This window comes from Chenopodium quinoa, unplaced genomic scaffold, assembly GCF_001683475.1.
Source record: "Chenopodium quinoa cultivar QQ74 unplaced genomic scaffold, ASM168347v1, whole genome shotgun sequence".
In the NCBI taxonomy this organism is placed as follows: domain Eukaryota; kingdom Viridiplantae; phylum Streptophyta; class Magnoliopsida; order Caryophyllales; family Amaranthaceae; genus Chenopodium; species Chenopodium quinoa.
This window is the reverse complement of record NW_018742433.1, coordinates 210542-235403: the sequence shown is the minus strand read 5'-3', so window position 1 is coordinate 235403 and position 24862 is coordinate 210542. Positions and strand designations below refer to the sequence as shown.

General features: G+C 35.8%; 1 protein-coding gene across 1 annotated transcript; it reads left to right on the top strand.

Annotated features, from left to right (window-relative positions):
* The first annotated feature begins 5883 nt into the window (after window positions 1-5883).
* On the top strand, window positions 5884-15113 carry LOC110715071. Its single transcript, XM_021893649.1, has 7 exons — window positions 5884-6271; window positions 7635-7701; window positions 11367-11624; window positions 11747-12259; window positions 12452-12699; window positions 12786-13436; window positions 14757-15113. The coding sequence occupies exons 4-6, from the start codon at window positions 11806-11808 to the stop codon at window positions 12816-12818; spliced, it is 735 nt and encodes a 244-aa protein (XP_021749341.1). The 5' UTR covers window positions 5884-6271; window positions 7635-7701; window positions 11367-11624; window positions 11747-11805; the 3' UTR covers window positions 12819-13436; window positions 14757-15113.
* The last annotated feature ends 9749 nt before the right edge of the window (window positions 15114-24862 follow it).

Sequence of the window (24862 nt, the reverse complement as noted above, 5' to 3'; positions counted from 1 at the left end):
GAGTGAGTGATTGGCATTGCAGTGCTTGTATTGTTAACAACATCAAATTAAACAAATGCATTACCAAGCATTTAGCAGATGGATTATTCATTACAAAATCAAACCCTAAAAAAATTCCGAATTCAATTCAAGTATGCAAATTAAAAATTAAACTATTGGAAATTAGCAAATAAATCTCAAAAACCGTAATTCAAACAATAGATTAAATCACACCAAAACAACAAATCAAAAGAACTGAATATAAGAGACTAAAAAAGAGGAACATGAAACGATTGTCGACGGCTTTCAAATCAATGACTTGAACAACAAGATCTGGATGATCTTCAGAAGAATCAGGAGATGGGTTTGCAATAATCTTCGAAATCACATCTTGGTTACAGTGGCGGAGAAGGAGATCAAAGAAAAAGGGGGGAACTGACGATAAACCCTAGAAAAAGAAGGTCGTACCGTCGTGACAAGGAGGTCGTTGTAGTGGAGGTAGAGCCCTGCGCGCTTCAATGACAAACCCTAGATTACCATAACCCTAAAATTACTAAATTGAAAAGCAAATCAAAGACAAACCCTAGATTGCGAAGGAATTTGATAGATTAAGAAGACCACAGAAAAAATCTTACCTCGAAGCTGCTTCAATAGAGGTGAAAAAGCTCAGAATTCGTTTCAATGGAGAATAAAGAGCACGAGTTCAATGTAGGAGAGATATGGAGAGAGAAGGAGGTGCGGCTGCTTCAATGGAGTGAGAAAGCTCAATGGAGAGGGTGAAAATTCGGAGGTGGTGGAAGAGAAGGCGCGAACGAGGGAAAAAAGAAGATGGAAAAGCAGGGGGAAAGAAAGAAAGAAGAAGATATACGTACATAGCCCGAGTTTTTTTTTTAATTCGCACCGGTTTGAACTGGTGCTAAAACACTATTTCCCATCGGTTTGGTCTGAACCGGTGCAAAATCCCTTTCTCCCTTTTTTTCCCTTTTTTTAATTCGCACCGGTTTAATAGGAACCGGTGCAAAAAGTCTTTTTCCCAATCCCGCCCATTTCTTGTACCATCGGTTTTCAAGAACCGGTGCGAAAAGTGCGGTGCCTATTTCATTTTTTCTACTAGTGTTACTATAGGGAGTATGGGAAGCAGGAAGGTTTTTGGTGTGGTGTGTGCTGGTGGCAGGATGTCTAATAAGGATGGGTCATCGTCAAAAACTGTCTGCAATTATGTGTGGAAGTGTGAGTCCTATGGCACAACAAAGTATAGGAGGGTAGTAAATGGCAAGAAGGTGGTTGTGACACACGACCCTTTGCTGAAAAGTAAGTCTAAGAAGTGTGACTGTCCTGTTAGTTTTATGCGTCAACGAATGAGTTTGGTGAATGGAAGGTGGTTAATGTAAATAACAGTCATAACCACACGGTGAAACCCTAAGACTCAAATCACATTTCAATGTACAAAAAAGATAAAATAACCAAGGCGGTGGAGAAGAGAATTGACAATGATTATGGGGCCAGGTCTTCTATTCCTCATATTTACAATAATCTAGCACACCAGAGAAATGGATATGAAAATATAGGGGTTTAAAAATAAAAGACATGTATAACATTGTGACTAGGAAGACACGGTTGATGTTGAAATACGGAGATGCGATGGCTATGCTTGATTATTTCCAGAAAATGATTGAAGATAACCAAAATTTTTACCATATGCATCGGGCTGACGAGTTGGGGAGGTTGAAGGATATCATGTGGGTTAATGCGCGTAGTAGAGTTGCGTATCGGGATTTTGGTGATGTGGTTTGTTTTGATTCAACCTACATTCCCTTTTATAATTTTGTAGGTGTTAACCATCACGATCAAAGTGTGCTATTAGGTTGTGCGTTGGTGTCTCATGAGGATGCTGACACATTTGTGTGGTTGTTTAAGACTTGGCTCGCTTGTAGGGGGGAACCCCGGCTACCATCATGACTGACCAAGATGCAGCAATGGGAAAGGCAATCGCTGAGTTATTTCCAATGCCCACTAAGTATCACCAGTGGTGCATGTGGCATATCATGCAAAAATTTGCACACAAGCTTGGATCTTTATCCAAATATCAAGAGCTGAAGGAGGTGCTTAAGAATGTTATATACGACAGTTGACTCCGGAGGAGTTTGAGGCATCTTGGATGGGTGTCATGGAGGAGTACAAGCTGAAGGAAAAAGAATGTTACTCTTGGTTGGAAGGTTAGTTATGTAGTTATTTTTTATGTTAATCTTGGTTGGAAGGTTAGTTATGTGTTATTTTTTATGTGTTCAATTTCAGCTCCGACGTTTACTTGTGTAATTGTTTACTGTTTGGAGAAAAATATTATCAGGTTTGTTTAAGGAGCGTAAGATGTGGATCCCGGCTTATCTAAAACATGTTTTTTGGGCCGGAATGCAAACAACCCAGAGAGTGGAAAGCATGAACAGCTTCTTTGATAAGTATGTAAGGAAGAGCACGAGGCTATTCCAGTTTGCTCCCAGATATTGCAAGGCTATGGAGAGCAGGGCCAAGGATGAGCAGGAGGCTGATGCAAACACCGGACGGTTTGTTCGCCCTTTAATGTCTGACTTAGCTATGGAGCATCAGTTCCAGATAGTGTACACGGATGTAAAGTTTTAGGAAGTTCAGGTTTGATGCCAGAGGCTGATTTATTTGACTCCTCTCTCCAGAAGTAACATATCGGACAATTTAGTTGAACATGTGATGGAGGACCAAGTATGGATGTGGTCTAAGTTTCTCAAGAGAGAGATTCCTATTCGAGATAAGAAACGCACTGTGGTGGTTTCAATCTGTTTGTATATGTCGTTTGCAGAGTGTGATTGCATGCACTTTGAATGCCATGGGATACCTAGTTGTCACATTGTGAAGGCGTTGGATCTGCATTTGGTGAAAGAGGTCCCAAAAAAAGAATATTTTCTTGACAGGTGGCAGAAAGATATTCATCGAAAGCATACCATGGTAAAGGTTGCATACGATGATCCCTCTAAAACAGAAGAGGTGCAACGGTATGATAAGGCAATGGTTGCTTTGGAACCTGTTGTACTTAGAGGCAGTATATCTGAAGAGTTGATTAAGGTCCTGATGGAACAAATTCGGGTAATGGCACAGTGATTGGATGAGAAGGAAGGTAAACTGGTTGGAAGGGAGTCTATGGTGGGGGGAAAAAACACTGAGCAAGCTGAACAACAGAATGAACTGCCAACCACCCCTTGTTTTGTTAACAAGGCGCGGGGGTAGCAAATGACAAATGCACTCCAGTTGGATGTGAAACCTCTGTGACCCCATCATCAACCCCATTTCAAACCCTATCATTAACTCCGAAGTATCGTGGCTTAAAGCCAGCTGCATTCCATCCCATAACAACACCTCCAGGTCTATTATCATCTCCGAATGCTTGTAAATCATAACTAGGAGGTAGTTGTTCCCATAACCACTTGATTAATGAAGCTGGAGAGAGGCTCTCTGTAATTATAATGACTGCTGGGTTGAAGTAATCATCGATTTTCAAGAAATTGTTTACGAAAGACGACCGCCTAGTTAAGCCTCTGGCATTCTAGAACATAATGTGGTCTTCAATTTCAAAAGGGTCTCTATTCTCTGCTAACACTGAACTAGAAATGACCTTAATGGCAAAATACCTTCTCTTTGTCTTGCTTAGTTCAAGTGATTCCATCTTGATGTACAGGTCATAAACCTTGGAGTCCATAACCATTACGTGGAGCGTAATCGTGAATGATCCTATGAACATATAGGCGGGCGCCTGAGGTAACGTGTAACAAGGAGTCAACTCTGGCCGAAATATGGGCTCTAGATCAAATAAGGGGAGTAAGAATTTAGGACCCAGAGTATCCTCCACACTCTGAGCGAATTAAATCACCAGTTAAAAAAAGCGACAAGTTTTCCCGTATAATCAGCTAGGTCCTCCATGTGTGGTACATGGGAAGGAGTGACCTTATCATCACTTGTCTTTATGAACTTGGCCCTCGTACCAAACAACCTTATCAAATCCTTCACCTCCCTTGTCGCTACCATTTCATCACGGACAATTTCATGTGGAATGGAGTCATCTAATATAGCAGCTGTTTCGTCAACATAATACTTACAATCTGTGTAGTTGAGCTCCGATTTATTTGGCCTGATTATTTGGAAGTAGCAGCAATTTTTCGGGTGCAATTTAAGAGAGAGGAATTTGTTGTTATCAATTTGTCGTGCGGAAAGACAGTGGGTAATGGACATGGTGGTCCTCTCTCTTTTGGCCATTCTTACTTTTCACAGTGTGGTTGAGATGATTTTTTACAGTGCGGTGGTGGAAGGTTAGAATGATCGATCTACTTGACTATATCATTTACAATACAATATGTGACATATTAGCTCAATAAAACATAAGTTGATGAAGACAGGAAATGCATAACAACATCAGTGGTTAACTTTGGTATAAAGTATATACCAAACAATGGATACTATATACAAATTTAGTTATTTTAGCAATAGTTGGTATATAAGCCAAATAATTTGGGATATGTTTTGTAAGACAGCTGAAATGAGAAATACGTACTACTGATTAGACCGTGACATTGATGTGTACTTACGAATTTATGGGCGGGAATTTTCCCTCCTAATTCAAACCCCATATTAATTTTTGAACTAAATTGAACACAAGAAAACTAAAATTTAAAGGGGATATTTCTGATTTACTTGTGTGCCCAAAAAACTTGAAAAGGGTTTAAGGCAATTATATGCTTATGCTTAATAAATAGACAAAAATTAGTGTTAATGAATAGACAAAAAAAAAATTAAAAATTTGATGATTGTTATTAAACACGTAGTTTACAATACATAATTGTAAAAAAATTGTCCACTAATGATTAAAAAACACAAAATGAATTTCACTAATGAAATTAACTACTTAAAATAAACAATTAATCATGTAATTATGTGTTTGTAAAACTTATAGTGGAGTGAAACATAGCTATGCGATTGAAATGAAAGAAAGAGTGATTTCAAGTTTGTATTTCATTTGATTATAGTCCTGATTGTTTGGATAAGTGTATTATTTTGGTACAATACAAATACAAAAAGTTTGTTACGCTGTCCCATTACGGATAATGTAGCGGTCGTTGGTATAAAATGTACAGAACTTGGTATATATGGTTCTCAGTCGCAATGTTGTACTGTACAACAAAAATCGTACTTGATTGTACGATTGATTTGACCCGGTGACAGTGACAGTTAGCTGGCTGGATTTTGCCGTCCTAAGTCAAAGCCACACTCATTTTTAAATCCTTTAAACCTTAATATGGTAATTTATCATGAATTAAGTAATGAAATCATTCTACGTAATTAGGAAATTGGAGTTATAGGTTTAAACACGTTGCGCCATGTAGTCATTTGTTGAAAAATATGTAGTAATGATCAAAATTTTTGCATTATCAAAAATTCTAAAATTTTTAAACTCGACGTTTGAAGAAAATGTTTACAAACAAATGAACATAATAATTAAACTTTGCATTACTAAAAATGAACGTCATTTTTGCATTAATTTTGATAAGTAAACTTTGCAATTTGCAGAACTACCTGCGTGACAATTACAAAAAGATATAATAATATTAAAATAAATTATATAATTTACATTATTGGATGATTAACTTTCGAAGCATATATTACGTCACTACTACATTTAAAGGCTTATAGTAACGGAAATAATGTAACACTCTTTTAAGTCGTTACATAAAAGGAGTGTATTGTAATGGGTCTACATTTTGTTAACTAGAAAGTATGATATTGTAACGAAATTATGCCATGTGCTACATTAGCATCACATACGTCACAATAGCTATGTACCTATTGTAACAGGCCCTTAAATAGGTATAAAAATAATGAAAATTCAATAAATAAGTAGATGAGGCGCTAAAAAGGTGCGGGCCTTCCAAAATTTAGTAATCTAGAAATCCAATCCCTCACATTTTTCCTAGATATTCTCGGTCTCTACTCCCAAATCCTAACCCTAACTCTTAGAAGCTTCTACTTTCCATAATTTCAAGCTTTCATTTTCTCTGTAATTCCAAAATTGAGTTATAATTCTACTTGGGTATGAGTAATTGAAGTTAATAGTTGAGAAAATCTTCCAAACACCAATCAATAAATCCCTCTTTTTCTTTCACTTCACTGGTATTTTGACTCCAATTCACTAGAATTGTGGGTAACATTCAACTTATTTGATAGAGTACTCTTCATCTACTAGATTTTACTTATTCAACAGCTTCATTTAACAGAGGTAAGATTCAAGATATTTTTTTCCTATTTTAATGAATAGTTTTTTTTATATATACAATTTAGATCTAAGTTTATATGTAGTAAGTTGTTAAAGATGAAATTGGGTGTTTAAAAATAAAAAAAATAAAATAAAAGATGAAATTGGTACTACATGTAGTCATATAGAATCGTTGATTTGTTTTTTTTTTGGTGTAAAATCGGTTAAATATATATGATGAACTACAATTATATGGGTAATTTGATGTTGTTGACTTTTTTGTGTTGGATGGAGTGATTTTGCTACGTATATTCTTTCTTTGTGAGTTGTAGAGTTGGTGAATTGATTTTTAGTGTGTATGTCTTTATTTGTGCAAATCTATTTGTGTATATTTATCTATATGCAGCATCCCCCACACTTTTTATAGAATAATAGTGTGAAAAATTATAAGAAAGGTGTAAAGTAATTATATTTTGCTATTAGATGCCTTGTATGATATCCTCATCTAATTTGTCAAACATGAATGTGTCAATGAATAGAGCTTGAAGTACTTCAGAACCCACTGGTTAAGATAAAGTTTATATAATATTTGTGCCCATGCAAGTCTTTTACCAAGGCAGAAAATAGTATATGAGATACTTTGATACAGAAAAAATGCATAATATAACAAATCTCTGAAGTGTCTTTGATACGTAGGTGCTCTGTAATAATAATATATCAGATTTCTGAAGTGATACGTTGGTGCTCTGTATATAATATTTGTGTCAATGCTAGTCTTTTTACCAAGACAGAAATTATTATATAATATACCAAACATTGATACGTCGGTGTGTGCTCTGTAATAATAATGTGTATGTATGTGTGTCTCTGAAGTTAATAATAGTGAAATATATTTTGAGTTGTGAGGGTATATATGTTTAAAAAAGTGCAATTAAATCCATATGTTAATGACAATCTATACTCCTTTTAATCTTAAATTATACTTTTGGGCTACACTTGTAATTATAGCAATAAATAGTTTGTTCTAGTAAATTATTCTAACAACTTTTATCCTTGCTTGTGATGATAGAGTAATTAAAGATCATGATAATTTTTTTGTAAATTTTTTAATAGTTAGTTCTTGTTTAAAGTTAATGGTTTTGACACGATAATCTACATTATAATAAGGAATAGAACTTGTATTTTCGGTTCTATAACAATATTCTATTTTGAATTTCAATTTATCATTGTCTTTTAATTGTTTTATAATTGGATAATCATGTTTTTGATAAGAAAACTCAATTGGATGCTTGTATGTTGATGATGTTTTTTGTTTTTTTTTTATTTTTTTTGAAACTTGCTTGTATATTGGTCTAGTGGCATTGTAAATGGTTTAATTTTTTGAAAGGTGCTTGGACAAATTTATCAACTATACAAGAACTCTACAACGCTTCTAATTAAGGCCAATTTTTCAGGTATATATATTTTTCTTTAATTTTTATCCTACTCTATTAAAGTGCTTATAAACTTGTTTATATATAATAGACAATATTGATGTGTTTATAAACTTATTTATATTCCCAAGGTGGATTGGTTGCAATACATTATCTTTAAATCTGAAATTATTTATTTCAATGTTATTTTTCATTATAACCTTAGTTTAATTAGATCCTATTGTACTTTGGTATTAAGATTGCTTATAATAGTGTATTTATATATGTATAAAATTACATAAATTTGATTTAAATTCACACTTGTAACCAAATATGAAAAAAAAATTGATTAAAATTCACTCTTGAAAATACATGTAATAGTGAAGATTTATGTGATGTTGTAACTCTAGGTCATGGGTAGTGAAAAACAAGAGTGGTGGAAATTTTCTAAGTGGTCTAATGAGTATGAAAATGGCGTTGATGACTACTTAGACAAGGATTTTGCAACTGAATCACAAGGAGATCAAATTTTTTGCCCATGTAACAAGTGTTGCCATCCATACTGGTATCATAAACATGTGGTGAGGGATCATATCATTTGTAAGGGTTTTGTATCTAGATTAGAGAACCACAACTCTAAGTCAAAGAACAATGAACAAATGCCAACATTTGATAATGGTGTTCATCCACATTTTAATGATAATATGGATGGTTTGATGCATGACACTTTTAGCTTTGGTCTTGATAAGGAAACCCAAGAGTTTTACAAGTTAATTGAAGAGGGCCAACAAGAATTATATCCTGGTTGCAAGACTTTTTCTAAACATGCCTTTACAATTCGATTGTTTCTTTTTAAGTGTGACCATAAATTAAATAATGTTACATTTATTGAATTATTAGGGTTGTTTAGGTCTTTGATACCAGATACAAAGTTTCCATCTTCTTTCAATGAAGCTTAAAATGATTTAAGAGTGTTAGGCCTTGATTATATTAAGATAGATGCGTGTCCAAATGATTGTGTACTATATTGGGAGGAGCATGTAGATGCTACCTATTGTCCAGTTTGTAATACTTCTAGATGGAAATCTGAAAGCACAAGTACAACAACAGAAGCATCTCGTATGATTCCTGCCAAGATTTTGAGGAACTTTCCCATTAAAAAAAGGTTACAAAGATTGTATATATGTCCAGAAACTGCTCATTACATGACGTGGCATGAAAATGGGCGGTTAAAAGATGGTATGTTGAGACATCTGGCAGATAGCGAGGCTTCACAGGATTTCAATTCTATGTACCCATGCTTTGTTAAAGATCCTCGTAATGTAAGGTTGGGGTTAGCAACCGATGGTTTTAACCCATTTAACAACATGAATATTGTCCATAGTACATGGCCAGTTATACTCATCAATTATAATTTGCCTCCTTCAATGTACATGAAGTCGGACTTTCTTATGCTTTCGCTGCTTATCCAAGGTCCTTGATCCCCGGGTCAGGAAATTGATGTTTATATGCAACCATTGATTAAAGATTTAAAAGAGTTGTGGAATATTGGATTGGAAACTTATGATGCTTCAAGTAATCAAATATTTAACATGAGAGCTGCCTTACACTCCACCATTAGTGATTTTCCAGCTTATGCAATGCTATCAGGGTGGAGCACAAAAGGCAAGTTAGCATGCCCGTGTTGCCACTATGAAACTTCTTCAACTACCTTACCATTTAGTAACAAGACTTGTTATAGGGTTAATCGCAAATTTTAAGATATGGACCATCCTTGGAGAAGTAATAAGAGGCAATTTGATGGCAAGACAGAGGAGAGAGGTAAACCTGTTTGCTTGATAGGGGCAAAAGTTTCTGAATTGTTGTGTCACTTTCAGAATGTTTTTGGAAAAATGCAACCAAAGGAAAATTATGAAGGAAACCCTTGAAGGAAAAGGTCCAAACTTTTTGACTTGCCTTATTGAAAGGACAAAAAATGTCGTCATAACCTTGATGCAATGCACATAGAGAAAGATGTGTTTGATAGTGTGCTTGGGACATTATTAGCAATACCTAAAAAGACTAAAGACCATGAATTTGCATGTAAGGACTTAGTGGAACTTAACATTATGTCAGAGCTTCAACCTAGACAATCTGAAGATGGTACAAAATCAATTCCAAAGGCACGATTTTGGATGTCACTAGATGAGAAGCGCACATTTTGTTAAGTCTTTAAAAATGAAAAGATACCACAAAATTGCGGGTCTAATATCAAGCATTTTGTGCAGGTGAAAGAAAGAAAAATTGCAGGCTATAAAAGCCATGATGCACATTTCATGATGCACCACTTATTTCCAATGGCTGCGAGCACAACAATACATAAGGATGTCGCTATTACTTTAGTAAGATTGTGTTCCTTTTTCAAAGATGTCTGGTCTAAAGAAATTAATCCAGAAGACCTTGAGCATTTGCAAAAAGAGATTGCTTAGACTCTTTGTGAGCTAGAAAAGATATTTTCCTCCTGCATTTTTTGACATAATGGTTCATCTACCTGTTCACTTAGTGGAAGAAATTAGACTTTGGCGGGCCAATTGCTTCAAGGTGCATGTATGATATAGAAAGATATCTGCAAAAGTTAAAGTCATATGTTCGAAACAAGGCTCAACCCGAGGCCTCAATGGCATAAAGGTACTTAGAGGAATGTATTAGGTTGTGTGCTCGATATTTGAATCGTGAAACCAAAAGTTCCACAGCTAAGCTAAGTAAGCCTTTTGTCCTAGAAACTCTATTTCGAAGGAAGGGTTTTCCTTAAAGGGGTAGAGGAAAGACCAACAAGAAGAGATTTAGTGGTTATAAGATTGATTTTAAGACATGGACTCAAGTGCAACGATATATCCTATTTAATCGTGATATTTGCTGAGTTTGAGAGATACATCAAGTAAGATAACTTAACATGATTTTTTATATTATTTTTATTCACTTTTTTTTTAGAATTATTTTTAATAGTATATAATACTGATGTTTGATTACAGTGATCATAGGCTTTCTCTTTGCCATTCAAAACAGAGAAAATGGGCTAGCTTTCAAAGCCATAACAAAGATTTTGTTGATTGGTTTCACGAAAGAGCTGATGAAAAGATTCAACAAGGTCATCATATATTAGATCATGTCAAATGGTTATCTTTAGGGCCTTCTCAAATAGTCCAGAGATACACAGGTGAATCTATTAATGGCTACAAGTTTCACACATTGAAACGTGATGCGAATTCTGTAACTGACAACAATGGAGTCAGTTTGATTGCTGAAACTACTAGTTTTTCTAGTAGGGATAAAAATCCAATAGTTAGAGAGATTTCTTATTATGGTTCGATTGAAGAAATAATTGAAGTTCATTATCCAAAAGGAAAATTTAGTTTTATGTTATTTAAGTGTGTGTGGTTCCATGTGGAGAAAAATGGTAATGGTTTGATTCGAGTCAATTGTAAAAAGTGCATTTGCAAAGAAGAACCATTCATTTTAGCTTCTCAAGCACATCAGGTTTTTTATGTTAAAGATCCAAAAAATAAGGATTGGTATTATGTTGGAAATATTTCTAGTAATTATCTAGATACTAACGAAGAATGTGAGAACTCAGCTTGTATCTTTACTTATGCATTGTTTAGATTTATTATCTTTATGTTGTTTTACATACATATATATAATCTTTTACATTTTGCTCATTTATGTAGATGGGAAAAAGGATCAAATGTGAATTTTATGGAGCTGCAAATTTGACTGAGTATGAGAAAGATAGGCTCAAGAGATTAGCATCTAATAAACAAAGAATTCTAGCAGTAGGTTTTACCACTTGTTTAGCAAGTAAGACTATTTTTTATCCAAAGGCTTACGATTATGAAAAAGCTGTTGAGGGTTGGAGTGATCAAGAAGAGTCAGATTATGAACGTGATGAAGAACATAACAGTGAAGAGGATCGAGTTGCTGTAAAAGTAAGCTCTTTGATGGTAAAAATTTAAAAAAACTGATTTTTTTTTAATTTTTATTATTTAATACTATGATTTTATGGGACTAATAATGCTACTGTATTGGCTAATATATGTAAACCATGTAGGATTCAAAGAGAGGAAAAAGCGCAAGTTAGAAAGGAAAAAAGGTACACGTAGTCAAACTATGGGTGATTATGTGAACCTAAGATCAAGAGTAAAACAAGCCACAGTGGTACAAGAAAAAGAACGACAAGAAGTGGTACCATTACTTGAAAGGAATAAGAAAATAATTTATACATGTAAATGTCCAAAAGAAAAACAGCCCAAGAATCTTGTGATGCAGAAAAAAGCTCAAAGAGTTCTTCCTGGATCCATGTCTTTGTACTCAAAGATGCGACAAAAGCAGCAACATGCTAAGAGCACTACAGGAGGTATGGAAATGCATCATAATGAAGAATATTATGATGAGCAAGAAGATGAACAAGGGAGTGATGATCATGTTAATAATATTAGGGCATCACCATTAAGGGCGTTCAGTTCTAATACGAACAAGGTAGCAGAAGATTTCCCAATGCTGGCTAATGAAAATGAATTCCAAAAAGAAACACAACAGTTAGTGACAACTACTACAAAAAAAGGTAATTACATGCCATTTCAATTTTATTTATATCTTCTTCTTCTTTATTAACTGTAGTTTCAGACAACGAACTGTATTGGTGGAGTCATAATAATTTTTTTTTTCTTATTTCTCTTTCTTGTTTTTTTTTTCCTTTTTCCTTTTCTCACTTTATATTTCTATTTATTAACGTGGAAATTTTAATTAAATGTAGCTTCTACAATCAAGAAAACAAGAGGGCCTACAGTAATGGTTGAGGTGCATAATCGAAAATTTGAAGGTCGCCCAGTAATTGTGTTGAATGAATATGGTCAACCAATAGGAACTACTAAGGAGGTGTGTGGAGAGTTAAGTCGATTTTTGGGCACTATAGCTAGGGATTCCAAGTTAGCACCACTAAACTACTGCGATTGGACTAGTTTGCCCTCCAAGTTTAAAGAAAAAATGTGGGATTATATTTTGGTATGTATACTTATGCCACTATTCTACATATAATTTGAAGGATAGTAAGAAGCTAGTATTGTTAAATAAATTTAATATTTATGCAGGAGAAGTATATGATTCCTGGAGATGGGCAATAGTGGGTAATGTCATGCGTTAAAACTTATGGCGTGTATATAAAGCAAGGGTGAAGAAGGAACACTACTATAAATATGAAACTGATGAAGAAAGGCTGAATGATCCTCCTGAAACCATGTTTGAACAATAGTTTAAGGATCTCTTAAACTACTGGAACTTAGAGGAAATTAAGGTAACTAACTGTTTTTATGTTATGGTGTTAATAACTTAGTGTATTAATTTAAGATTACATTGTAATCATATCTTTACATAAAAACTTTTTTTATTTTTTATTTTTTTATTACTACTTGTAATAATGTATAGGAAGAAAGTAATAAAAATAGATCGAATCGCCTCATGCACGATGACCGTCACACTATGGGTCCTGCTAATTCATTTGCATTACTGCGTCATGAATTGGTAATTGTCATTTTGTTGATATTACTTGAATTATGATTTTTTTTTGGTATTTCATTCATAAATTTCCATTTATATATGTTTAACTACTTCTACATTTCCAATAACAACAAAAAGACCCAAATAAGCAATCACCATCTCAAGCTCAAGTTTATAAAGAGTCTAGAAAGAGAACACCGGGAAAGCAGTACTTGACAAAAGCCGATAAGCCTACAGAACATATTGTGAGTAATGAAAGTAGTTTATTTAATTTAAGTTCTTTATAACGTTTGGTTCTAATTATTGAGGTTGTTGTCAAATTTGCTACTAATGTCTTTCTAGCTTCTGTATTGTGTGGGCAGAATATGTACATAATATATGTTAGATTGTGTTTTCAAATAATTTAGCTTTTGGCTTGTAGTTTGGTTGTTAATAACTTCAGGTTCAACTTACTTTATTATTCTATTTATTGTTATTATAATTGGTCGTGTGGTTGTGTTTATTTTTATATTTATGTTCTTACTTGGGATAAGATGATGATGTTACAATCTGAACAACAATGTGGAGAATCAGCTAATAAAGATCCTTATGATGAAGTGATGGGCACGGATAAGAAAAAGGGATATATGCGCCTTCATGGATGAGGCAGGACTAAGTCTAAGATGCAAAAAAAATGAAAAAAAGACAAGCTATACACTTCCTGAAGAATTCTTAGAAAGTGTCAAAGCAGATTTAACCCAGGACATTGCACAAAATGTTGCATTTCTTATACTTTCTCAAATCAAGGCTACTAATCCTAATATTAGTCTTGGCATTCCGAATTTTGGAGTTGTACTAAGAGACGAGTCTAGTGATCCACATGGTCAGCAAAATGTAAGAGTTTCTTCGGAATATTAGGTTTTTATTTATTTTTATTTATTTATTTATTTATTTATTTTTATTTTTTTTTAAGTATAGGCGTAATTTTTATTTAGTTCCATTTTGCTCCCTCTTCTTTTCATTCAATATATATCCCGCCCTTTTCTTTCTATACTCACTCCTTAAAATAAAAAAAACTCTCCCTCTCAAAGTTGTTTTAGCTATATAATTTTTTATCCTTTTTAAATATAATACTTTCTTCCTCTATAAATTTGTTTTTTATATTAGTTATAGCTAGTGTTTAGACAAGTTTTTAGAGTAGTTTCTCTAGTTAAGAAACTGAAATTAGGCCAAACAATGTATTTGATAGAATTAGAATCAGTTTCTTTAGAAGCCCAAATTTTTTTTATAATGAAGGTTTAGCCTTAAGAATTTCCTTATTGAAAGTAAATACTCCATTAAGTGGTACTCTTTTCTGGTTAGGAATGGAGGATGTGACTGTGAATCTTCTCTTCCAATTTAATTGTGGTTTCTGTTATCAAACTTTTGTGATACTTTGTGTTCAATGTTTTATCAATTATATTTTTGTTGTTTAGTCTTAGAATTCAATGGGTGTTTGGTATGTTAATGTTACTTTTTTTTTAATACATTTTTTTTGGTTCTGATAGACTGTTGCACCTTTTTTTTTTTTTTTTTTTTTTTTGCAGGCAAAAAATGTCCAAGCCAATGAAGGAAATTATTAAATGATGAATAATCATTTTATGCATTAGAATTTAACTGTTAGGTACTTATTGTTAGTGAGTAATGTAACCTTTTGGGATAAGCGTGAATGCACTAGCTAGATTATTTATTTCTCGGTAGTATTAACTTTGTAACTTTATGGACTTTGTGAAGTTTAGGAAGTTGTAGGTTTAAGATTATGTAAACTATAAAATTTGATTTTGTAATCAAATCTTTTGGATGCTAATATATTGTTCATGAATTTCATACGTACGTAGTATTTATAACGAAAAAATAATGTTCAACAAGGGCGTTACATTAGAATTGTATCTTGTTGCATATTGTAAAAGGATTTACAACAAATTTGGAGAGAATATCTGTTATTTTTGTACTTTATTGTAACTAGGACAAACCAATTGTAATACCTTCTAATAATAGTGGGATGCGTTACAATAGACAATATATGTTGTCACAATTGATTAACTATCGTTACAATAGATCTATTGTTACGGCAGCAAATATAACAAAGCCCAAGGTGTTACAATAGGTCTATTATAACGAATTTAAGCCATTCTGTAACAAATTTTGATGTTACAATAGACCTTTAAATGTAGTAGCGTCGTACGATCACTTTCCAATAGAAGTTAAATGCATTCAAACAACACACTAAGTAAATGACTCCACATAAAAGTCAAATACATTCAACAAAGCTAACTAAACCATATGAAAGTCATATGCATTCAAACAATGGTAACTGAATCATATGAAAGTCAAATGCATTCAACAAAGCTAACTACTAAATCATATGAAAATCAAATGCATTCGAGCAATGCTAACTGAATAACATGAAAGTGACATGCATTCAACAAAGCTAATTAAATAAAAAATGCAAATCAAATGCATTCAGAGAAAGGTAACTGAATCATATGAAACTCAATTGCATTCATTAAAGGCTAACTGAATTATATGAAAGTCAAATGCATTCAAACAAAGCTAAATCGAATCATATGAAAGTCAAATGCATTCAAACAAAGCTAAATTGGATCATATGAAAGTCAAATGCAAGCTAACTAAGTCATATGAAAATCAACGGACAAATCTACCTGGATCATATGAAAGTCAAATGCAATGGACAAATTAACTGAATCATATGAAAGACAAATGCATTCAAACAATGCTAATTGAATAAAATGAAAGTTATATGCATTCAACCAAAGCTAACTGAATCAAAGTCAAATAATTAAATCAATTAACTAAGATGAAAGTGAAATGTATTGAAACAATGCTACTTGAATCAATTGAATAAGCTGATTATGAAACGCATTGAAACAAAGCTAATTGAATAACATGAACTTTGATATCATTGAGACAAAGCTAATTGAATCAATTGAATCATATGAAACACAAACGCATTCTATAAAAGCTAATCCAATCAGTTGAATAAGATGAAAGTCAAATGCATTCACACAAAGCTAATTGAAGCAATTGAATAATAGGAAAGTTAAATGCATTGAGCAAAGGTAATTGAATCAATTGAATAAGATGAAAGTCAAATTAGATTTGAACAATAGCTAATTGACTCAATTTAATCAGTTTAATAAGATAAAAGTCAAATACATTTACACAAAGCTAATTGTGAATCTTATGAAACACAAACACATTCAATAAAAGTTAATTCAATCATATCAAAGTCAATGCATTCAACAAAGATAATTGAATCATACAAACATCAAATGCATTCAACAAAGCTAATTCAGTCATATGAAAGTGAAATGCATTCAACAAAAGCTTTTACAATCAAATCAAATGGATCTGGATTGAACAAATTATCATTCAAGAAAGATAATGAAATCAAATAATGGAAATCAGACTCATTCAGACAAAGTTTATCGAATCAAATGGAAGTCAAATACATTGTCATTGTTATTGATATTACTGAACACATATGTCATTACCTTACGTTGCTATACAAACGCCTATATTTGGTCTATGTTTTACACCAACATTATATGTGATAATACTAGTTGGTACATAAATGGTCTTGCTTGTTTAAAGCATGCTTAATTGGTGTACCATAACCAAAAAGTACTGAACTTGACACATGGCCCATTTAAATTGCGATCGAAGCGAGAAAACTCCCGCTTCCTGTCGATACCCAAAATTTACAAAATTTGAAATTAAAATTGTTTACAAAATTGGACTGCCATTGTGATTTCATATGGACTATAAAAAGGAAGATGTGTGTGATATCCATATCCCCTATAGACCAGACAAAAAAAAAACCATATTTCAAAAAAAAAAAAGAAACAAGATTATTATTCCCTATTTTATCATTCACTTAAAAATGTCTCGTTTTTTTAACTGGAAGGCCTTTGGTGATTGACGGGCAACATGAGCAGAAAATAATGTGGCTCGAAGCTTATCAATGCCCTTACAATGTATGTACTCTTTTAGACATACTCAGTATGTACATTTTTCTAAATCTAGTTTGAATCCAGGCAGGTTGTACTACAAGTGCAGGAAATGCAACTCCTTTAAATGGGTGGAAGAGGACAACATAATACGGTTGAATGTTTTTTATTCCGACGCGACTTGTTGAAGCTAGGTTAGGTCCAATAGCGAACTCTATGGTGGATATCCGCACAAATTTATCAACAGTCAAACGCCTGCTCCTGTCTATGTTGTTCATTATATTTGTTTTGGTGTGTTTTCGGAATTAGAAACTACCTTGTTCATATTAATATATTAATTGTACAAAAAATCTAACAATGAAGTTGAACTACTATATATTTGTTTATTTTGAAAGTTTGGTTTATCAACCTATTATGTTAACACTTAATATTGAAGGTAACAATGTTGTCATTATGAGGAACATTGTTGGTATGAACAATTTTGAAAGTTGTTGTACAAATTTAGTCAGGGGTATGTAATGAAAAACCCAACTTAGCTGTTGGTTTATTTTATTTTATTTACCCAATACGCCAATACTGTCAACTTCGCTATTATCAGATAATCTCTTTATGAAAGGAATGGTGTCCTTCCAACAAGTGTATTCTTCTGATAGAGGGTTCAGAATTATTACGTAGCTAATTCTTCAGTAAGGTCAAGTGATCGGAATGCCTACGTGGAGGCCGCTTCCGATTAGTAATATCAATGTAAAATTGATGTTACAGCTTAATCTTAACTGAACCCTTCGGGTCGAACCCAATCGAATCACCGATCCGAGACGACGAATTAATCCGAAAGGATTTAATGAGTCGACAGAGTTTTACGAATACAGACGTCGGATATCGAGCCTAGGGCGTCGAGACCGAGCGTCGTAAAATCAAAAAGCGACAAGTATGAACATAGCCCTAGCAACACACTGGCCTAGCCATGTGGATGCTAGGCTAGTTCTAGCTAGCATGCACCTAGCATGGCTAGGCGCACCATCGCAGCCTAGGCGTGTCATGGCAGCCCATCGCAAGCTCTAGGCGCAGCCTAGGTGCACCATCGCAGCCTAGGCGTGCCATGGCAGCCTATCGCAAAGCACCACAAGAACCAGGCAGCCCATCGCAGCTAGCAGCGTGCTAGCATGGATGCCTGGGTGCGCATGGCAGCATATCGCAAGCACCACAAGCACCAGGCAGCCCATCGCAGCTAGCAGCGTGCTAGCCTGGGTGCCTGGGTGCACATGGTAGGGCCACACACGCACCAAGCACAACCATCGCAGTGCTGGGCACTAGCGCATGTGCATGTGTGTGTGTGCGTGCCTCGCACTAAGCATAGCAGTGCTAGGCACTGGCTGATGCGTGTGCGAGTAGTGCGTGGTGCGTAGCGTGGTGCGTAGTGTGTAGCATGATGCGAGGGAAAGGGGCCAGCATGCGTGGCTCGCTAGCAGCACGCATGCTGGCCATGCTAGCAATAGTGCGAGAGATGCGAGGCATAGCACCAGCGCCAGCACGCACCATCGCATGGCACTAGCACGCACCAGCGCCAGCACACAGCACAAGCACCAGCCCAGCAGCAGCACGCACTGGTCGGCTGGCTGGGGTGCTGGGCAGCAAGGCAGTGCTAGCTGGCAGCCCTAGCTGGCACGCTAGCTTGTAGCCAGCTAGCCTCCCTTGATCCGGTTTAGTGCATAGGATGTGGGGACCAAATCAAGGCCTTGGGGAGCAAGGCATATGGTCCCCCACCTAACCTTGGCCACCACTCTTTTGCATATGATCATGCCACTTGTCGAAATGTGATTAACTTGATTATTTATTTAATTTGGAAATTAAATAAATCATTGATATTCAACACTCCCACATTGGTGGAGGATGAAAAATCAAGGGTTCATTTCCCTATATATACCAAGCTTGGGTATTTAGGAATGAACAACCTTGAGTGGAATTAAAAAGGCAACTCTAATTAAGAGTAAACCTTTGATTCGTAAAACTCATAGTTATTTTGTCCGGGTCTTGACTAACCTTCAAGACTTAGGACGCTCGGGTCGGGTCGAGGGTACGATCCGTCGAAGATCTCGTGTTTTCGGGATTTTGAAGTAAGAGCTCTTTGGGAGCGAAGCACGCGACAAAGGTATAATTCTTGTTCTTAATCTTGTTTGATTAAGTTTAATATGCTTGTTAATTGTTTTAATTAAGGGGCGGGTCTTGGTGGGTTTCCTTTCGCGTAGTGTCGGGTCACTATGAAACCCTACAGTGGTATCAGAGCCACGCTCCTTTTAATTTTTGCAATTATTTTTTAATTAAGGTGTTTTAAAAGAATTTATTTTTCTGGTTCATGTTCTTCTAATTAGATTAGATGATCGTTTTAATTAATTTCAAAACTCGATTTTAATTTCGATTTGGCTGTCGAACCCAGATTTTGGCTCAAAAATAGTGATTTTTGGGTGGAATCGACATTTTGGAACAGATTCAACCCTTCTAGGACTGTCCATAAGCCAAATTCGAACCAGAAACCCAATTTTTCTGGGGTTTTTTTGTTTTTCAACGAAATTTTTAATTCTTTTAAGCCTTGATTAATGCAAGCATTACAAGGTTAGATTAAATGCACATTTGCATCACTAATCTACTGGTTTTAAAATATCCTTAAGCATAATAATAGAGTATTAGTGCTTAAGTTGATATACCATTTTTTCACATAAACTTGTTTTTCACAAATTTTGCAAATAAATTGCAATAAAATGTGAAAGCTTGTTGTGATCTTGTAATTTTAAGTTCCTATAATGTTAAAGTTCTAATCTTTAAAGGTTTAAATGATTGGAACCCTAACCCTAAATTCCATGTTGAACAAAGTTTGGATTTTTCATGTTTGGTTGATTAAAATCCATCAAGTTCAATTACTTGTGAGTAAAATTTGATTAATCTTCATATTGGAAGATGTAATCTTGGTATTTTACACAAGTATACAAGTTGGAAATTTTTTGTCATTGGATGGCTAATTTATTTTTCCAACTCCCATTTGTCAAACCCATTATTAATTTGGATATTGGCAAGATTAATTATGGACATAGCTCATTTTACTTTAAGCATAAAGTTAGACCTAATTTTGTTCAAAATTAAAATTTTGGATAATTTAGGCTTGTGCACCAATAAAATAAATTTTATTTAAGTAGGACTTTATTTTATTTTATTTTCCCTCAAATTGATTCTAAAATGTAATTTAGAATTAATTATTGTCACACACAAATCGGAATTAAATTCCGAGAGTTGGCACGCAAATCAAGGCAAAAACACCCAAGCGCCACCAAGGCTAGCCGGCCTGCCCAGCAGCCCACATGTGGCTGCCTATGGTGCGCACAAGGGTGTGCCATGATGATGCATGTGGGTGTGTGGCAGGGAGCTTGCTAGGCGCAGCAATGCGTGGGGCAATGGCTGGGCAGGGGCTGCCTATGCATGCTGGCTAGCATCAGTAGGCGCCAGCCCAGCACGCAAGCAGCTCGCAAGCACCAGCATGCTAGCAGGCATGCGCAGCATGCTAGCAGGCATGCGCAGCATGCTAGCAGGCAGCTGGGCTAGCAGCGATGCTTGCTGGGCATAGCAGGCCTCGCCCACGCACCATGGCGCCATGTCATGGGCTGCCTAGCAGCCATGGTGCGCACCCTCAAAGGGTTGTGTTGGGGCATTTTGCTTAAGGTTTGGGCTATGATTTTTTGCATTATCCCGTCTTTAAAATATTTTTGGTAATTATTTTAACGAGGCTAAAAACCTCGATTTTTGGTTTTGCAAAATTTTGACAAATTATGGGTTATGCCGGCTTAATTAATCAGATTAATTAAGTACGGATGCGGAATTTAGTGGGAGCTTAATTAGTTGCGTAAGCATTTTGCGTTTAGAAATAATGGATCAAACCACTTTGACTAGTTTTAATTAGGCACGTTAATTGGATTAACCACCTAAGTTAGTTACTAGTTTTGCGTGTTTAATTATGTATTTCGTAAAATTGCTTGGGCCATTCGCAAATAGTGAATGGGTGAATGGAAGATTGTTTTTCAGAACAGGTCTTTGAAAATGGCAACTAGTGGGGCCCGACTAGGATAGAAAATACGGACTGCATTCCGTTATGTATTTTTGTAAATCTAAATACGGTCTGCGAACCGTTAAGCATTTTTGTACTATTAGATTAATCTTAGTCGTTCTAGCTAGCTTCTTTTATTTCATTTTGGCCAAGATGTCTCAAGACGGCGTTTCGATGAAGACGAGCCAAGATGAAGACCCATGGAAATTGAAGATTTCAAGGGGTCATGCTAGTTGCCAAATGCATCTATTTTATGCCTTATATATATATATTGTTATTATATATGATTGCTAGATGCATGTCTAGGATTTCTATTATGTTGCGACGAATAGTTAAGTTCACTTAAATCAACCAACATAGAAACCCTAGGTCCCTTAATAATATTTAGCTAAAATTTGTCGTTCCAAGAACAACACTTACCGAACTAATGCGCGTACGTGATGGACTACGCCAAAGCGAGACATCACTACTTCCCTAGGAACGTAAGGTATACTAGGTATACAAGTTGTCTTGGTTAAGCTCAACGATATCAGTAAGGAGTCCTTATATGTCGTGGAAAAAGAGATAAAATGTCAAGGATGCATTAGATGCGACATTTTATCAAACCGAGAGTAGCTTGGAGCTATTAGCAATTAGATTGCTTACCTTAAGATATTTAATGATTAAGACAAGCCAAAGCATGCTTAACCATTTCTTGATCTTTGGGATCTCGGAATCATTTTATTCTCGCCCATAAGGGACATTTAAATGCGTGGATAAAATGCTCAATAAGATTGAATATATGCATGAACGTTTTAAATTTCAACTTATTGATTTATGAATGGTTTTTCACTTCAAATTCTTTCAATTGTAGAACAATGTCTGCAAGTAACTCAAACAACGACCATATGTGCCCGGAACTCCCCGAGAAGTTGGCCTTTTCCTTAAACTTGGTCAACTTCAAGGAATGGGAGGAGGAACTCATGAGAACTCTCTGAAATTGTTCCTTGGAGTATACTCTTGATACTCCCATTCCAAGCTTCTTTTCTAAAGGAATCATGACCGATGAGGCTCATGAAGAATGGTCTTCCAATTGCAAAAAGGTCTCACGACTTATGGCAAATTCCATCCCGGAAGATTGGAAGGAAAGTCTTACCTCCTATCCCTCGGACATGTTCCTCAAAGCACTTGAGGACGTTGTCAATGTAAGAGTCACCAAGAGTGACAATGGCAACTTTGATGGCCTCGTGTTTGACTTGACTAGGTCACTATCAAACATGAGGATAAAGCCACCAAACGTGGGATGTCTTGCTAAGGAAAGGCGCCGACTTTGGACAAAGGTCTACAATGCCAAATTGAGACCCGGCATGCCCCTCCGACCTCATGTGCTTGGAATGACTAGACTCTTCAAACACATGCAGCTTCTCGGAATCCCATTGGAAGATGAGATGGCGGGGCATATCTTGCTTGCTTCACTCCACTCGGGCTATGATGCACTTAGAGTGCATATCGCTGCGGGAAAGGAGACACACTCCCTCAAGGAGGTGGTGCAATTTCTTAGCCAAGCCACCGCCTATGGAATGACCAAAAGGACCTTGAGAGCTAAGAAGAAGGAGTTCAAGAAGGTCAAGGAAAAGATGAGATGCTTCCATTGTGGCAAGCAAGGCCACTACAAGAGAGAATGCATGCTCTTCGAGGAAGAGGGGAACATTCCGACTACCTCAGGTATCTTCCTAAACACTTGTGAATTAAGCTTATCATAAGGTATTGGATACCAAGTATGAGTCACTTTATGTTGCCTTTTCAGGAACCAAGTGAGAAGCTTATCAAGTGTTGGTGCAAGAGCAAGAAGATGATGAAGATGGTTTTTCGATCGTGCTTGTATGCACCATTTTGTCTTTGAGATGTAATTAAAACTAATTCTAGTTTTATCATGCTTTTGAACAATATTTTGATCAATGCCAGCACGCACCAGCGCCAGCACGCACCAGCGCATGGAACTAGCATGCACCAGCGCCAGCACACAGCACAAGCACCAGCCCAGCAGCAGCACGCACTGGCTGGCTGGCTAGGGTGCTGGGCAGCAAGGCAGTGCTAGCTGGCAGCCCTAGCTGACACGCTAGCTGGTAGCCAGCTAGCCTCCCTTGACCCGGTTTAGTGCATAGGATGTGGGGACCAAATCAAGGCCTTGGGGAGCAAGGCATATGGTCCCCCACCTAACCTTGGCCACCACTCTTTTGCATATGATCATGCCACTTGTCGAAATGTGATTAACTTGATTATTTATTTAATTTGGAAATTGAATAAATCATTGATATTCAACACTCCCACATTGGTGGAGGATGAAAAATCAAGGGTTCATTTCCCTATATATACCAAGCTTGGGTATTTGGGAATGAACAACCTTGAGTGGAATTAAAAAGGCAACTCTAATTAAGAGTAAATCTTTGATTCGTAAAACTCATAGTTATTTTGTCCGGGTCTTGACTAACCTTCAAGACTTAGGACGCTCGGGTCGGGTCGAGGGTACGATCCGTCGGAGATCTCGTATTTTCGGGATTTTGAAGTAAGAGCTCTTTGGGAGCGAAGCACGCGACAAAGGTATAATTCTTGTTCTTAATCTTGTTTGATTAAGTTTAATATGCTTGTTAATTGTTTTAATTAAGGGGCGAGTCTTGGTGGGTTTCCTTCCGCGTAGTGTCGGGTCACTACGAAACCCTACACTTTAAATCTCGTTATTGCCGTAGCTATCCCTTTTGATATTCTGTCGTGTCTTCAGTGTAAGTTCGCATCTCGTTGGTGAATTACTAAGGAGGTAAGTATATGATTATCTTGTTCATATTCCATTATTGAGTTACTGTCCGCCTGAACTTTACAGTTTTCGTTACTATGAAATATGACTGATTTTTCTGGATTATACATAATCTGTCCCTTGTGAAGGTATGTTGAAGTACAATTTCAGTGCTGTAACCTATGATCTTTAAACTTGAAGGATTTATTTTAAAGTCCGATCTGTGTATTTGTTTTTGTTTTCAATTATAATACGCAGAAGATGAAGCCTGGCTCAATTGGTAACCAGAAATACAGTGGGGTGAGTATGTACCTTTTGGTGTTGATTTATAGCATACAGTAGTAGTGTAAGTTCCAAAAACAAATTGATTTATTTTGTCATTCTTTAGCCAACAATGAGGAATATCATGATGAAATCAAGAGCCAATGAGAAGCGAAAGTGTAAACAATTGAGGGTTAAAGCAGATGTCAGTAATAGTAAAGGGAAGGAGATTGTTAATTCGGCTGAAAAGTGTAGAATGAGTTATGAGGTGGACAATATTCGTAGTCTTGAATCTGATGAGGGCAAGGACGGTAACAGCAACAAAGGGAACCCGCTACAGGGACTAGTTGATGAGTTCAAGCTGTTCATTAGCCACAAGGCACCTCAAGGTGGTGGAAACAAGGTGGTGGAAAACGGAGCACATGTCAATGTGCTGCAACAAAAAAGTTTTGTTTAACTGACATTATTATTTATGTTTAATGTGGTTATGTAATTATATTACTAGTTTAAACGATTATGTAAATGCAGGATTTATTGACTGAATGGGAGAAGGTCACGACG

Coding starts and splice junctions, on each gene's coding strand:
- LOC110715071 (XM_021893649.1), top strand. CDS start 11,806: ATGGGTGATTATGTGAACCTAAGATCAAGAGTAAAACAAGCCACAGTG. Junction 12,260..12,451: donor GACAACTACTACAAAAAAAG/GTAATTACATGC, acceptor AATTAAATGTAG/CTTCTACAATCAAGAAAACA. Junction 12,700..12,785: donor AAATGTGGGATTATATTTTG/GTATGTATACTT, acceptor ATATTTATGCAG/GAGAAGTATATGATTCCTGG.